Here is a 12,226-nt window from a genome sequence, read left to right on the forward strand (position 1 = left end):
ACTTCAGCACCTCTGGAGCCCTGGTATGTGCTGCAAGATCTAAGAGAAGAACAACCATAGCTCAAGACACATTTCCTCCCTTCAGTATGACACTTCCTCCACTCCCACAGCACTGTGTGCTGGCAGAGGAGACAGCATCCCACAGCCCAAGTGCCAGAGAAGCTCCAGACAGCTGAAAGAGGTCGTTGGGAAATGCTCACTAATAATACAAACCCCAATGGGAGCTGCACGGGGAAAGGAGATGTGCCATGAGCAGCCAGGCATGGGTGGTGGGTCTATAAAATTGAGTGCAGATCCCCTGGTCATTGATCTTGGGTGAGAGGGCAGAGGTGGAGTGTGCTGAGGGTGGGGAGGAAGGCTGCTGCCCTTCCAATAGCCTGGGCAGGACAGAGTCCTGTGGAGTAACAGAGCTGCGCTGCACTCAGGCACCCTGAGCAAACCCTTCAAGCCATCCTGCAGAGGGGGTTTTAAATGCCAGTTTGTGTTTCCTCTCTGCCTGGAGAAGTATGCAGGAGCAGTGCCAAGCTCCTGGCCCACCACAGCACCTCTGCAGTTTCAGATGTCATTAGGATCACCCTGGGTGGAAATGTGGTGCAGAGGCACTACTGCTTCAGCCCTTCCATGAAACACAGGCTGCCAACACCTCTAGTGAGAGCAAAGTCAGGAGCATGAAACTCCACTGCAAAATCCACACAAGACAATTCTGTTTCAGGCTATGCCAGAATGAACCTGGATCAATAGTTCCACAAAAGATGACCAAATTTTTGGCACGTGCCTAGACAAACAGAGCAGAGTCTTCTTCTACAAGAAAAGAGTTTAAATTCCTTTCCCTGGATCTTTCCCCCAACCCTTCAAACCAGCACACTGATTTCTAGTGGACTATTTGTTTTTGCCTGTCCAGGTGTCCAGTTTGAATTCAGCTCTAAACAGAAGATTTCAAAACATCAAGTGCTACTGCAGTGCCTCACCTGCTCTTGTGCAGGAAGGATTCTTTGGATATTCTTCCAGCAGCCTTCACAAATCCCTGCAGGAAATTGACCCCAAGCCTGGGGTGCCAGTGGCATGCTAGAGAGCAATGCCCAGGCCCAGCAACATCAAACCCAAGCAGCACAGATACGCAAGTGCATTGTTGGGATCTCAGCTGAAAGCTGTGCTGGTGTAGAAGAGCTGACCTCAGTTTCAGCAGTGGAGCTGCAGCAGCAGCTCTGCAGTGTGACACAAGCCATGCACCAGTCCCCAAGGAGGCTCTGCATTTTGGCAGACACCAATCTACTCTCCACCCCCAGCTACAGCCCTGCTGCAACAGCTCTCTTCTCCAGGCCACCACCATGCTCAGGCAATTCCCAGCTATTCATAGAGGAGCTTCTATTAAAAGTAAAAAGCACAATCAGCTTAAGAAATGGCCAGAGATTACTCCAGAGATCACAGCAGCCAGAACAAGAGAAAACCCAACGTGCATTAGAATTAGGGGCCCCATCCCAACCCACAGCACTCTAAGGTCAGAATAAACTGTAAGGAGCCAGTGAAGCTCAAGACTCCCACATAAGCTTTTACTGTCTATCAGTATGTGCAAACCCAGGCTGCTATCAGAAGCAGAGGAGCTGTCCCACCAGAGAGCTGCTTCCCCACCAAGTATAACTTGGGTTTTTCCTTAGAGCAGATTTAGTTTAGCTCTCCCCCCACCAGCAGCACTGACTCATACGGTTACAGAGCTGGAAGTCCAGGAAGAAAAGTATTACACCCAGAGATTTTGGGTGATTTTTTTTTTGAGTGGCATATCAAGGAAGCAGTTTTACTCTGGAGATTAGCAGTAAATTTTCTTTCACAGATGCCACCTCAAAGCCAGTTTTACATTGGGCACATAGGCTGAACACCAGATGCTTCTGGATGACTGCCTGCCCCTCCTTCAGCAAATCTGCTTTTGCCACTCAAATGCACAAAAATCTGAGCATTGGCTCTCAGGGGTGGAGCACACAAGGCTTTGCTCTTGTCTAACACATCTGCTGCTCATGCTGTCATAGTAAGTCTCACCCCAGCAGCTAGAACACAGCAAGAACTGTTTTCTTGATCAACTTATGCTAAGATCTCAGCTTCTGTTTCTCCTCAAGAAGGTTCACCTTAAAGATGCTAAGAAATTCTTATTTAAGAGAATTTTTACTTACACTTGTACAGACAGGCTCAAACCTGAAGGAGAAAGTAGAACCACTCAATAATTGACCAGGAAGGGGATTGCTTCCTGCCTTAGAGTAATGTTTTCAGAAACTGCCTCAGATAGGAGGTCCTACAGAAGGACTCCCACATCTTCTGTTTAAGTCTAGCAGAGCTCTGTCTGCTCAAAACACCTGGAAAAGTCAGGTTCAAGGACACAATTTGGCACCCCCAGCTTGATATTGAGCTTCAGTTTAAAAACAGAAGTTTGGCTTTGTCTTTCCTTTCCTTTCCTTTCCTTTCCTTTCCTTTCCTTTCCTTTCCCTTCCCTTGTATGGAGGGCTGGATCTAGATGATCTTTAAGGTCCTTTCCAACTCAAGCCATTGTGTAATTCTATGAATAACTCACTGCTGCAGAAAGCAAAGACTTGTATTTATTTGAGTCAAGCCCTGTAACACTAAAGCAAGTAGCCAGAGGACAAACACAGGCAGACACTGCTGCTCCATCTACAGACACTGAAATCTGTGCCTCCCCCTTCTTAACACCACTGTTATGTTTTAATTTCATTCTCTATCTCCTCCTCATGTTCCTCCTCCCACAAGTGTTTGCTCAGAGCAGCACCAACTCCTTAGGTTAAATTATTTTAACTTGTGGCCTGCTGTAACACATTTTCCATTCCCATGGTGTTCTGCATTTTCTTCCTTCCCCAATTAATCCCAGATGAAAATAGGTATTTTCTTCACTGAAGACCAGATGTTTACTGTCATTCGAAGGACTACTATTTGACCACAATTTATTTCTCTAGATAGCAGAATCCTGCTCCTGGCTCTTGCACCATGCTCTGCAATGCTGAACCAGTCAGTTCCCAAGGAACACCTATGTCCTTAACCTGCAAAGGCACACCAGCATTTGCTCACAGATTTATCATACAACAGTTAAGGGTCCATGAATTGCAATTACTCTCTTTGACTGCACTCTGGGGATGTAAAAGTATCTCAAAACCGAACATGGAGGGAAAAACAGTAGAATCCTATTTAAGGACTCCTTCTGTGGCCAGAGCAGAGCAAGTTAGTGAGCTTGTCTTGTTCAGAATTCAGTCGCTGAAGCACTGCACTGCTGCTCAGTGCTACCCAGAACAGTCAACATCCTCAATCCACACATGTGTGCTATGATTTTTAGGACATCTAAACCTTCAGCTCTCTTCATAGCACTCAGGCTTCCAAAGCATGGACCACACTGCTCCCAGAGCATGGACCACAAGAGAAGCCTGAGCAGCTTAAAAGCACAGACAGTGTTGATAAAATAGCACTATCTGAACAGGCCAAGATCTACATGTCTGTAGGCATCTCTTCAGGATCTTTCACTTCTAGAGACTTGCTAAGTTCTGCTCTTGGCCTCTGAAGGTATTTTGCTGGAGAAGCTTCCCACAACAAAGCAAAGTATGTGTTATCAAATGCAGCATCCCCTCACTGTATCTTGGGGGGGTCTAAGTATTTATCTGTTAATGGCTGGGCAAGGCTTAGACATGAAGAAATTAAATTGCTCCTCAGAGTTCCACCTGAAGCCAAACTCCATCGTGTGGCCTCCAAGTCTAGCTCTGCATTTTCAGTGTGTGACACTGCAAGGCAGACAGTCGCAGCACCCGCTGGCCCTTGCCTGCTCTCCTCCAGGCAATTACTGTAGCACAAGTACCAAGCTTAATAGGTACTTACCCTTACCACTGCCACAAGCATCTCAGCTGCATTCCTCCTGCTGTTCCCCATGCCGAAGTTTGTTTGCTAGCAGAGGCGAGGTCAGCCCATCCGAGTTTGAGTCCACACCCGCCTTCAGTTTCCTCCCAGGCAATACATAAACGCTCAGCACACACCATCCGAGCAGTGCTGACAGAATAAGTGCCCTTTATTTGCTTTGGGACATAAAAGCTCTTAAGAGGTGATGCTTTTGAGGTAATGCTCAGGTCTGGGGTCAAGCAAACCCCGATTCACTTCCCACAACTTTGGCACTGCTTAGCTCCCTTGATCATAAACAAGATGGATTCATCTCCATTCAAGTCCTTCCACCTACTGTTCCAGTCCTTACTCACTGCCTCCTCAGCAGCCCCCTTACACCATCTGTTCTCCAGAAGTCAGAGGTGCTTTGTTTTCCTCCGTGAAGAGCACTGCAGCCCTGGCAGGCTGAGCAGCACACTGCGTTGGGACACGCAGGGCACAGACGCCGATGCAGCCACGAAGGCAGCTCAGTGCCCTTGCATTTTCCTGTCTGTGAAACAGGTGACAGAGATGCTCCCACAAACCTGAAGACTTGTGTAACAGTCTCTGAGACCTTGGGATTTAAGAAGCCACACTTGTATTTGTTATTTTCACATGGCAAAATAAGAGTGGCATGAACTTACCAGCAGCTCTGTGTGCCTTTTTGTACACCCTCTCCTGGTCCTGTGGGCACTCCCACGCAGAGCTGGCTCTCACATGCTTTGCTCTCACTGTCACACCAGGCTTGCTAGAACTGTTGCCCACTCTAAGACCTTCTAATTTATGAAAGGTGGCACAGGGAAGTAACAACACTGTACGAATGCACTAAATGACCCCTGAGGTCCCCTTCCAACCCAAGTTACCCCACAGGTCTCTAACCATGCCAGCATGACCCAGTTAACCTTCCCTCCAGTTCTGGGACCCAGGACAAGCCAAAGAAATGTGCCACCAGTCTGGTTTCTATATGCCATCTCTGGTCTTTTCAGAGATTCTGTCACCATCAGACAGCATCCTCGCCACCACGTTGAGTCTCAGGCAGCACACAGGGCAGCCATGCTGGCATCTGGTATTACACACACAGGCTCTGCACTGTTGGGTGATCTAACAGCAGAGTAAGGGATACTGGAAGAGTAATTAGCAGCAACTAGCAGGACAGTGCATTCAGGAGGAAAACAAATATTTGTTCGGTAAGATGTAAGTAAGCACTGATTGCATCAATCCTCTGTGCCTGGAGCTCCCCAGCATGCGTGGGACTCGGTGCCACTGCAAGGGACCAGCCTCAGGCTGAAGTCCTGCAGAGCCACAGGCCAGGTCTGGCAGTGGGGACAAGGGAGCTGGCCTGCGACATGAACAGGTCATGGTGACAATTTAAAAGCCCTGCAGATACTGAGCAGGGAAACCAGCCCTGACAGGGCCTCCAGCCCCAAGTGCCCCCATCAAGCACATCAACACCAGCATTTGTTCTTGTACAGATTTCCATCCACTCAGAGAGAAACTCATCAGCACTCTCAGCCACTGCATAGCCAGCAGCTGCTGAGCCATTGCTGCACCACCACGCTGGTCTCAGGCTGGAGCAGTGGCATATGTTATGTCCACACTACAGCAATGATTGCATTTCTTCACAGTAGGTCTACACAATGCCTGCTTATGCCTGTTCAGACCAGAAAATAGCCCGTCACAACTATACTGAGGATCCACGCTTGTTCTGGATGCTTTCCATAGCTTCTTACCATGGTTTCCCATACCTACACAAGGAGAAGAGAAACCGGACCTTACAGCAGGGCCCCAACGTTGTTTTACACAGACATTCTGCGGCAAGATGTCTCATGTTACCAGCCTCTAAACTAGCTGGCACTCAAGGGTATCAAGTGGAGAAAGACCTCTTCCCTTTGACGTATTTTCCATCTCCACTCCAATTATTTCCTCTAAATGTTTTTCCACAGACAGCTCTCTGGGCTTCTGCTCAGTGGACAACTCATTATTTTTCGTTTGCTGAAAGCCACAGCACTCTACCTTGCTGCTGGAGCGACAGCTGGTGGGACATGGTGAGGTCCTAAGTTCTCACAGGACAGGGCCCTCAGAAAGAGACAGAGAAACAATTTCATTCATTTGCTCCCAACCAGGCAGCTAAATTCTCCAGCTCTCAGTAGATGCCAGTGGAATTGCCCCAGGATTAACACATCCCCTCCTGCTTGTTCAGTCTAGCAGTGAGGGGCAGTGCACCCCAACACTCTGACCACCCTGCACCAGCCCCAGCCCGGTGGTGGTTACACCACCGCAACTCTAACTGCACAGATCCGCTGCAGGGCACTGAGGGGTGCAGGTTGCCACCACTCAGCAGGAGCACAGCAGAGCCAAGAGGTGAACCTGTTTTGCTCATATGCAGGAGACCTTTTTTCCCCCCTTCTGCTTGGAAAGCCACAGCACAGCAAATTTTCCACTTTGGTGAAAGGAATCCTTTTGTCTTCCTGTGTCTGTGGACAAACAAGTGGATCCTGGTCTATGACCTGAGGCTCCTGCAATGTCCTTCCCTTGGCATGACTCCCAGCGTTCTTGGGAGTCATCTTGGAGGATGCTGCACAGACAGCTGGAAGTTACCTAGTATGGATTCTGAACTCTTTGACTGTGTATCTATAGTGAAGACAAAATATAATCTTATTCCACCCATGCTTTCTTTGCACCAGATACAATCCTTGGGCCTTCCTCCTAGGACACAGAAGCACAGCCTGCACTCACGGCTCAAGGCTCCCCTTGCCTAAGACCACAATCTGGGGCTACTCACATCTAAACAAGCAACTCGTACACACTGCAGAGCTCTCCAAGCCCTTCCCAAAACACGGAGTGGAGGTGGGGGAACAGCATCCAATAAATGTCACCAATGCAGTTTGCTCAACCCCCCACGCAAGCACCTGACCAGGTACCACAGCAGCCCCTGCCTTCAAGACAAGCACCAGCAACTTGCCTGCCCCTCACAGCATGAGAAATTACCTTGATAACCAAAACCTGTGCCAGGCTGAACGTAATGAAGGATGCCAGAGAGAAGCTGAGGGACACCCCGCCCCAGGTGTTGTGTCCAGCTGGAGTGGAGCAGGCAGTGCAGTCTGCAGGTGACTCCAGCTCCAGATGATGACTGCGAAGGTCACTTGAAGGGAAGGCAACGGTGCATTGCCCGCCACAAAATGGTAGCACCCGGAGATCTGAGCATATAGGAGCCAACCCCGTTCTTCCTATAGCTTCCCCGCAGCTCCTGACATGGCATCCGCTATGGAGGACAGCGAGACAGCGCTGGGGGAGGGGGACGGAGCAGATTAAACTTAAACACCCCCCGCATGCCCTCCCCTTCCCAGCGAAAACATCCATCTCCCGGAGCCCCCGAGGGATCGCCCCGGCCCGGCGGCCCCGCACCGAGCAGGGCAGAGGATGGAGCCGGTCCCCGCTGCCATTTCAGCCACCTCCGTTACATAAGCGACAACGGGGGGGCGAAGGGGGGGGGGGGGGGTCCCACCGGCCCCGAAGGTGCGGCAAAGGCGGGGACCCCGCTGCGGAGATCACCCGAGCCGGGGAGACCTCCTTCTCTGTCCCTGCCTGCCCATGCACCGTAGCGCCGGGGCGTCCTGCAGCACTGTCCCGCTCCTGCGCTGCTCGGGCACTCCGCACCCGCTGCAGCGCCCAGGCACCGCACCAGCCATGTAGCAGCTCTGCCCACGGCGGGGGTCCCCAGAGACCCCCCCCAGCCCCCATTACCTCCCGACGAAATTCTCCAGCACGGAGCTCTTGCCGGCGCTCTGCCCCCCCACCACGGCGATCTGCGGCAGGTCGAGGTTGGCATTCTGCCCGATGGCGGCGAACGCGTCCTGCAGCCGGTTGACCAGCGGGATGAGATCCTCCATCCCGCGGTTCCCCATGGCTGCGGCTCAGCACCAGCTCCTCGCACGGGCGAGCTCACACTACTACTCCTTCCCTCGCCCTCGCTGGCGGGTTGCCCGGCTGTCGCTTCTCCGGCCGCTGGGCACGGGCACGGGCACCGGCAGCAGCCCGCGTCTCGCTCGACGCCGCCCGCTGCCGCCCGGGCTCGGCTCGGCTCGCCCCGCCTGCAAAAAGCCGCACGGCGCCGCCAGAGGGCGCTAAGGGCGGCGGCGCCGTGCTGCGCCTGGGAGCTGTAGTTCGGGGAGGGGGAGGCACAGCCCCGCTCCAGCCCCTCCTGAGGGGCCAGGACCAGTCATAGACCTTCATCCCCCAGCCTGTGCTGATACCAGGGACTGCCCCGCTGGATCTCATGAGTTTTACATCCTCCTCTGAAGCTTGCCCAGCTCCCTCTGAGGGGCAGCGCTTGTCACTGACCTCCATCCAGGCATGGAGCCATTGGGCACTGCCCGGAGGGCAGTGCGAGGCTCTGAGCACAGAGGTGCTGGGAAGGGGCCAGCTCACTGCCCAAAACCAGAGCAGTGCAGGCTGTCCGCAGGCCTCAGGGGCTATGCAGTGCCACGGCCCGTGTGTGGCAGGTTGATGGAGCAGCAGGGTCCAGCCAGCATACCCCTGTGATTCAGTCAGTCGAGACACCTGCCTGGGAGCCTGTGCAGCTCAGTCACAGGACCTGTGGGGTTCAGTCACTATAGCAATGCAGTGCAGTCACCACACAGGTATGATCTGGTCAGTGACCTGCCTGGTTTGGTTACTACATCCACACACTTTGGTCCTTACCCTCATGCAGTCCAGCCAACTGACCTGTGACGCTGGTTTAAACACCCATGAGAGGGCTTTGTGCAAGGACAGCACTTGTGGCATTGCCAGAATAGAACAATTACTTTAGACAATTAAACTGGGGGCTTGCAGCAACACCACTGCTCTGCTGCTGCTTCATCTCCATTCAAGCACTGATGGAAGATGCATCCATTTCTGTTTATAACTGAAAACCAGTAGATGTTGATGCTTGCTTTACAGAAACACAAACAAGTGCTTCATTTTATGTACTCAGATGTTTGGTTCTAAAAAAATCACCTGTCTACAACAAAGAGGAAAATGCTGCATTTGGGGTCTTGTAAAGGTCAGGGCCGGGGAGGGGGGGGAAGGAAGGTTATAACATGAGGCTGTATTTGATCTGAAACTACAGCAGTGCGAACGAGCACTCAGGAAAGAAGCCAATGGCCACTGGTGACTCAGGAGGATGGAGAAGGCTGCATTTCAAACACCTCTCAGTTCCTGCTTCCCAGTACTCTTGTTCACAGCTCAGAGGGAGCTGGGGGTGGTGGGGGAAAGGCATCACAAAAAAAGTGAAACAGATTTTGATCTGTGTGTTTCATTTTAAGCAGGAACTTCTGAGCTGTGATGATTCTCAAGAAGATTTCACAAATGTCCATCAAATGTAATCTATGCAAAAGTCCCAGGGCATAGAGAGAACTGGACCAGCCATGCAGAGGGGTGGGTTTGCCTCACTGTTGGTGTAGGTGCTCTGGGAGCCTCACCAGTGTGCAGGTAAGAAGACCGAAGGAAGGGAAAGGAGCTGCTCTATCTGCACGGGCATACGTGGGCTGTTTTGGGGGCTGCCAATGCTATTTTTTCCCCTCTTAGCAAATTGCCCAGTAAATTTCAATAATCAAGCTTTGATATCTCAGTATAGGCTGTGGACAAAAGTCTGAGCATCTTGGGCAGCCATTCTGGTCATAGAATCATCTGGGTTGGAGGGACCTCAAAAGGTCATCCAGTCCAACCCCCTCAGCAGGGACATCCTTAACTAGATCAGGTTGCCCAGAGACTTGTCAAACCTCACCTTGACTGTTTCCAAGGATGGGGCCTCAACCACCTCCCTGAAGAACCTGTTCCTAACATCCAGTCTAAATCTGCTCTTCTCTAGTTTGAAGCCATAGCCCCTTGTCCTGTCACTGCAGTACTCTGCAAACAGTCTCTCTCTTCTTGTAGCCCCCCTCAGGTACTGGAAGGCTTCCATTAGGTCTCTTCAGAGATTCCCCTTTGAACATAGTCAGGCCAAGCTACCAAATGTGTTTCTGATATTAAAACAAGTGATTTAGCTTAGAGGATTGGTACAAATGCATGGTTATTAGTAACAGATGGAACAATTAATACAAATACTAATGCCTTTATTGGTCAAAAAATCCTGCTGAACATATTAATAAAACCTATTTTCTTGGTTTGAAATATTCAGTTGTAGGACAGATAGCTCACCCGCAGGAACGCCTAACAGTTTAAACAATATTAGCATCAAAACAGAAACAACAAACAGTGATTTAAACCATACAGAAAAGAACATCGGCAGCATGCCGGCTGTGCCCACAAGGGGGGAGCTCCAGAATTCTCTAGGGCAACAGACCCTTGAACAGGAGCTTATAAACATTAAGTTTTGTAGATCACTCTCTGCAGATCACTTCAGAGCAGTAGCTTCAGTCACGAGGTTTATAATCCATAGATGCTGGCACCTCGCGTGGGGATTTAAGCGGCACCAAACGGGCGCTGAAGAGGTGAAAGCTGCGGAAGTAGTTTCACTTCGTTGGCTTCTGCAGTCTGCTCGCTGAGGCACAGAGGGCTTACCTCCACAGGCTGTGTAGCTGAAGGCTTTGGAGAAAAGCGGTCGCTGCCGAGGCTTGAGGCTTTGCCTGTTTCAGAGTGGTTCTTCAGCTGCAGTCTTTGCAGCTGTTCTCGTTACTTCTTACGATAAAATGAAACTGTCCTGGGGGTCTTGTCTCCTCCTGGGGTTTGTCCCTCGGCCCGGCAAGACGCCTGTCTGCTCCTGGGCTTTACAACACTTACAGCGAGGGGCCTTGCAGTCTTTCGGGGTAAACTGAGGCACAGCTCAGATTCCAAACTGCAAGGCAAGCAAGGTTTGGCTTCTCGGGCTTGCAGGGTAAGAGCTCTCAGATCCTGGGCAAGGCAAGGCAGGGCACTCACTCTTCAGGCTAGTTTTTATAGAGGTACTGAAACAATGCTGGCCAGTGCCAACAGCGATGGAGAGACAGAAACAGGATACTTCAACCTATACAATCAGTTCTCTGCAAGCGTGGCCCAAGGCACCCACACATGTCCCACTCAGACCCCAGGGCACATTTTCCATTTTCTCAACAAGTATTGGATAAAAACAATTTGATTTTATACAACTCCTTCTAATTTTCATAGGGTAAGTTAATTACAGATATCTCAGATACTTTTAATTAGAAGTCCTTTGTCCTTAAGTGTGTACTGCTTTGATATGGCAGTACTATAGGTATCTATTGGCGCCATAAAGATATTATTTGTTCATTCCTCATAAGGAAAAGTCTACAGCAGCTGCTGCTCCCTCACGTCCCTGCTCCACCCTGCCTAAACAGCTCCTGCTCCCCCACCACCATTACTGCACCCATCCCAGAGCCAGGGGCAAGACCCCCAACCAGCCAAGATACCACCCAGAGCAGCTCAGCCCCAGCAGGGAGCCCCAGCCAGCACCCGTGGAAGATATTGGGGTAGTCATCAATTTTGTTCCTAACAACCGGGGGGCCACCAGGCCCCCCGGCCTTTGTAGTCACCACCACCATCACCCAGTGCGCACCAGGGGCACTCACCAAGGATGAGAGGAGGATCCTCCAGCCCAAATGGGCTCAGCTTGAGGCTACTGTCTTTCCTGGTGGGATTAAATAGGGGAGTGGGTGGAGAGGGCAAAGTGGCCACACCTGGGGTGGGAGGAGACTCCAATAGAGCCTGGGGAAAGGCGGGGGGGGGGGGGGGGGGGGGGGGGGGGGAAGGGGTAGTGGTTGTGCATTGAAGGAACCTGGAGAAAAACTTGGGGATTTTTTTTTCCTTTAGGGTTTAATAGTTGGTCCTTCTCAGAGGCCACCACAGAAAGAACAGTGAAGAGTATCAAAGACTTAAAAGAATAACATTGCCTTCCCTCTTGCAGCAGAGCTGGTGCTCAGGGAGCATCAGATGATGAGGACCTTTGAAGGAACCATAAGAAGCAAATTGTCCTTTTTCCCAGAGGTTGCTGTAACCTGAAGGTTGTCTGCATAGCCTTACTACAGCCTAGCTACATACCTGCAACTATTTCACATAATTAAACAGCTCTGCTAATGAGCCTTAATGACCATGGCCAGCCTCACCCAGAGCTTCTCCCCACACCTGTGGGCCCAGGAGCTCTATTTAAGCTCAGCCCTGGGCCATCAACTGGTGATTACCTGTGGAAAGGTGTTAGTCTTTGGCTTGGCTGCCTGTGGAGCCTTTTGTTCTGAGTTCAGCTGTAGGCTGACTCCTTTAGCGCTGTTCATTGCTGCGGGTCTGTCCGGAGATCCCCAGGCCTGATCCTGGCCTGCAGGTTGGTGTCTCTGCCCAGCCCTCCACCTGCCCCATT

General features: G+C 51.1%; 1 protein-coding gene across 13 annotated transcripts in view; it reads right to left on the minus strand.

Annotated features, from left to right (window-relative positions):
- Positions 1-7,920, minus strand: part of DNM1 (dynamin 1) — a 57,584-nt gene extending 49,664 nt beyond the window's left edge. For all 13 annotated transcript variants that reach the window (XM_054174278.1, XM_054174276.1, XM_054174273.1 and 10 more), the window contains exon 1: positions 7,642-7,920. In XM_054174278.1, the coding sequence (XP_054030253.1) occupies positions 7,642-7,802 (161 nt within the window). In that variant the 5' untranslated portion in view covers positions 7,803-7,920. The remainder of the gene's footprint in view (positions 1-7,641) is intronic.
- Between the last annotated feature and the right edge of the window lie 4,306 nt (positions 7,921-12,226).

Source organism: Dryobates pubescens, chromosome 29, assembly GCF_014839835.1.
Source record: "Dryobates pubescens isolate bDryPub1 chromosome 29, bDryPub1.pri, whole genome shotgun sequence".
In the NCBI taxonomy this organism is placed as follows: domain Eukaryota; kingdom Metazoa; phylum Chordata; class Aves; order Piciformes; family Picidae; genus Dryobates; species Dryobates pubescens.